This window comes from Propithecus coquereli, unplaced genomic scaffold (genome assembly GCF_000956105.1).
Source record: "Propithecus coquereli isolate 6110/MARCELLA unplaced genomic scaffold, Pcoq_1.0 Scaffold61, whole genome shotgun sequence".
NCBI classification, from domain to species: Eukaryota; Metazoa; Chordata; class Mammalia; order Primates; family Indriidae; genus Propithecus; species Propithecus coquereli.
In genome coordinates, this window is record NW_012152063.1 from 1590958 (window position 1) to 1592382 (window position 1425).

Here is a 1425-nt window from a genome sequence, read left to right on the forward strand (position 1 = left end):
GCACTCTAGCCCGGGCAACGTAGTGAGACTCTGTCTCAAAAAAAAAAAAAAGTTAGGTGATCCAAGAAGAAAAAAAGTTATATTGTCCAATGATATATACAAGCATGTTGTGTTTTTAGAAAGGCAAATTTCACTTGAAAGAAAAAAGGAGCAAGAGTTCGCTGTCTGCCCTCACATATAACTGTCCATAATAAATGGGTGCACACGATAAAAGCATCCTGGGGTGATGGCGGGGTTGTGTGTTTAGGGGGGAAGGGGTTGAGTGGAAACTCATGACCTTGCGTAAAGGAATCTGGGGGGAAGTACCTGACTTCTTTCTTTCTTCTCTCCTAGAATCTGAATCGGAAGGTGAAGAAAGTTAAATGGCTCAACAGGCACAATACCTAGGTTACGACACAACACTTCTTGATTGGGAATGCTGAACTATTTGGGAAGAGAAACTTGGCTTCTGTTTTCACAAAGGAAAAAAAAATAGGATAGGCTTTCCCCCTGCAGAGGGGGAAATGGTTTTCGTTTTTGTTTTGTTTTTAAATGGAGCCCTGAGGCATCAGCTATTATACTTGGGACTCTACCTCTCACTCACGATATGCTAACTTAAAGCCATTCAACAAGGAGTCACGTAGGAATCTGAAATTAAATGCTCAACAGACTCCTCTTTTTTAGCTGTATTTTTCAGGTACTATGTGGTGAACGCCCCACTGGTGTCTATTACAGGGCCACTTTGGTAGTTGTGTATCTGCTCGTGTATGTGATTTGACAAACCAGTTTTTTAAAATAAATGGCTTTTTAAAAATCTGGGCTCATATCTTCCGAGCTTTTATTTCTTTACTGTGCATGACTTCTTACACAGATGGCATTTCAGTGTTATATTTTTTCCCCCATCCAAAATGTTGAATGGTTATATTTTGATGTCTATAAAAAATACCCTGTTCTTTTCATCATCATAAGTAATACATTTCAGTTATCCTCATAGTGAAGTAGAAGTGAATGCCAAAATACATGCACATAGCGTTATACCATGAGGTTATATTATTAATAATTAGACATGTAAGTATATGTTCCACATTTCTTATGTTTTCCTCAGCACTATTTCCTCCCTATATAGGGGAGGGCTGAAAGATTTATAAATATAAATAGTCTTTGTTTATTTTTATTTGTAACTAGGTGATTTTATTCTTTAAATTATTCTGTTCTCAATAGTAACAATGTAAAACATCTGACCTTTTGGGAAAACTTACAGTTTTATTACAAAAATTCTTGAAAAACTTAAGGTACTGCCCTATTGCTGATAGTAACCTCAAAGAAAGCGAACATTTTATCTGAATCAGAGTTGAAACAAAAATAGGAGACATTGGTAAGCAATAAACTCATTAAGGTAAATATATGAAAAACTTTATAATTGTTGGGTCATCATCCTGTATCAAA

General features: G+C 36.0%; 1 protein-coding gene across 1 annotated transcript in view; it reads left to right on the forward strand.

Annotated features, from left to right (window-relative positions):
• The window catches only part of BZW2 (basic leucine zipper and W2 domains 2), an 83446-nt gene extending 82648 nt beyond the window's left edge, over window positions 1-798 (forward strand). The window contains exon 11 of the mRNA XM_012659393.1: window positions 334-798. Coding sequence (XP_012514847.1) covers window positions 334-362 — 29 coding nt within the window. The 3' untranslated portion in view covers window positions 363-798. The remainder of the gene's footprint in view (window positions 1-333) is intronic.
• Window positions 799-1425: the final 627 nt, after the last annotated feature.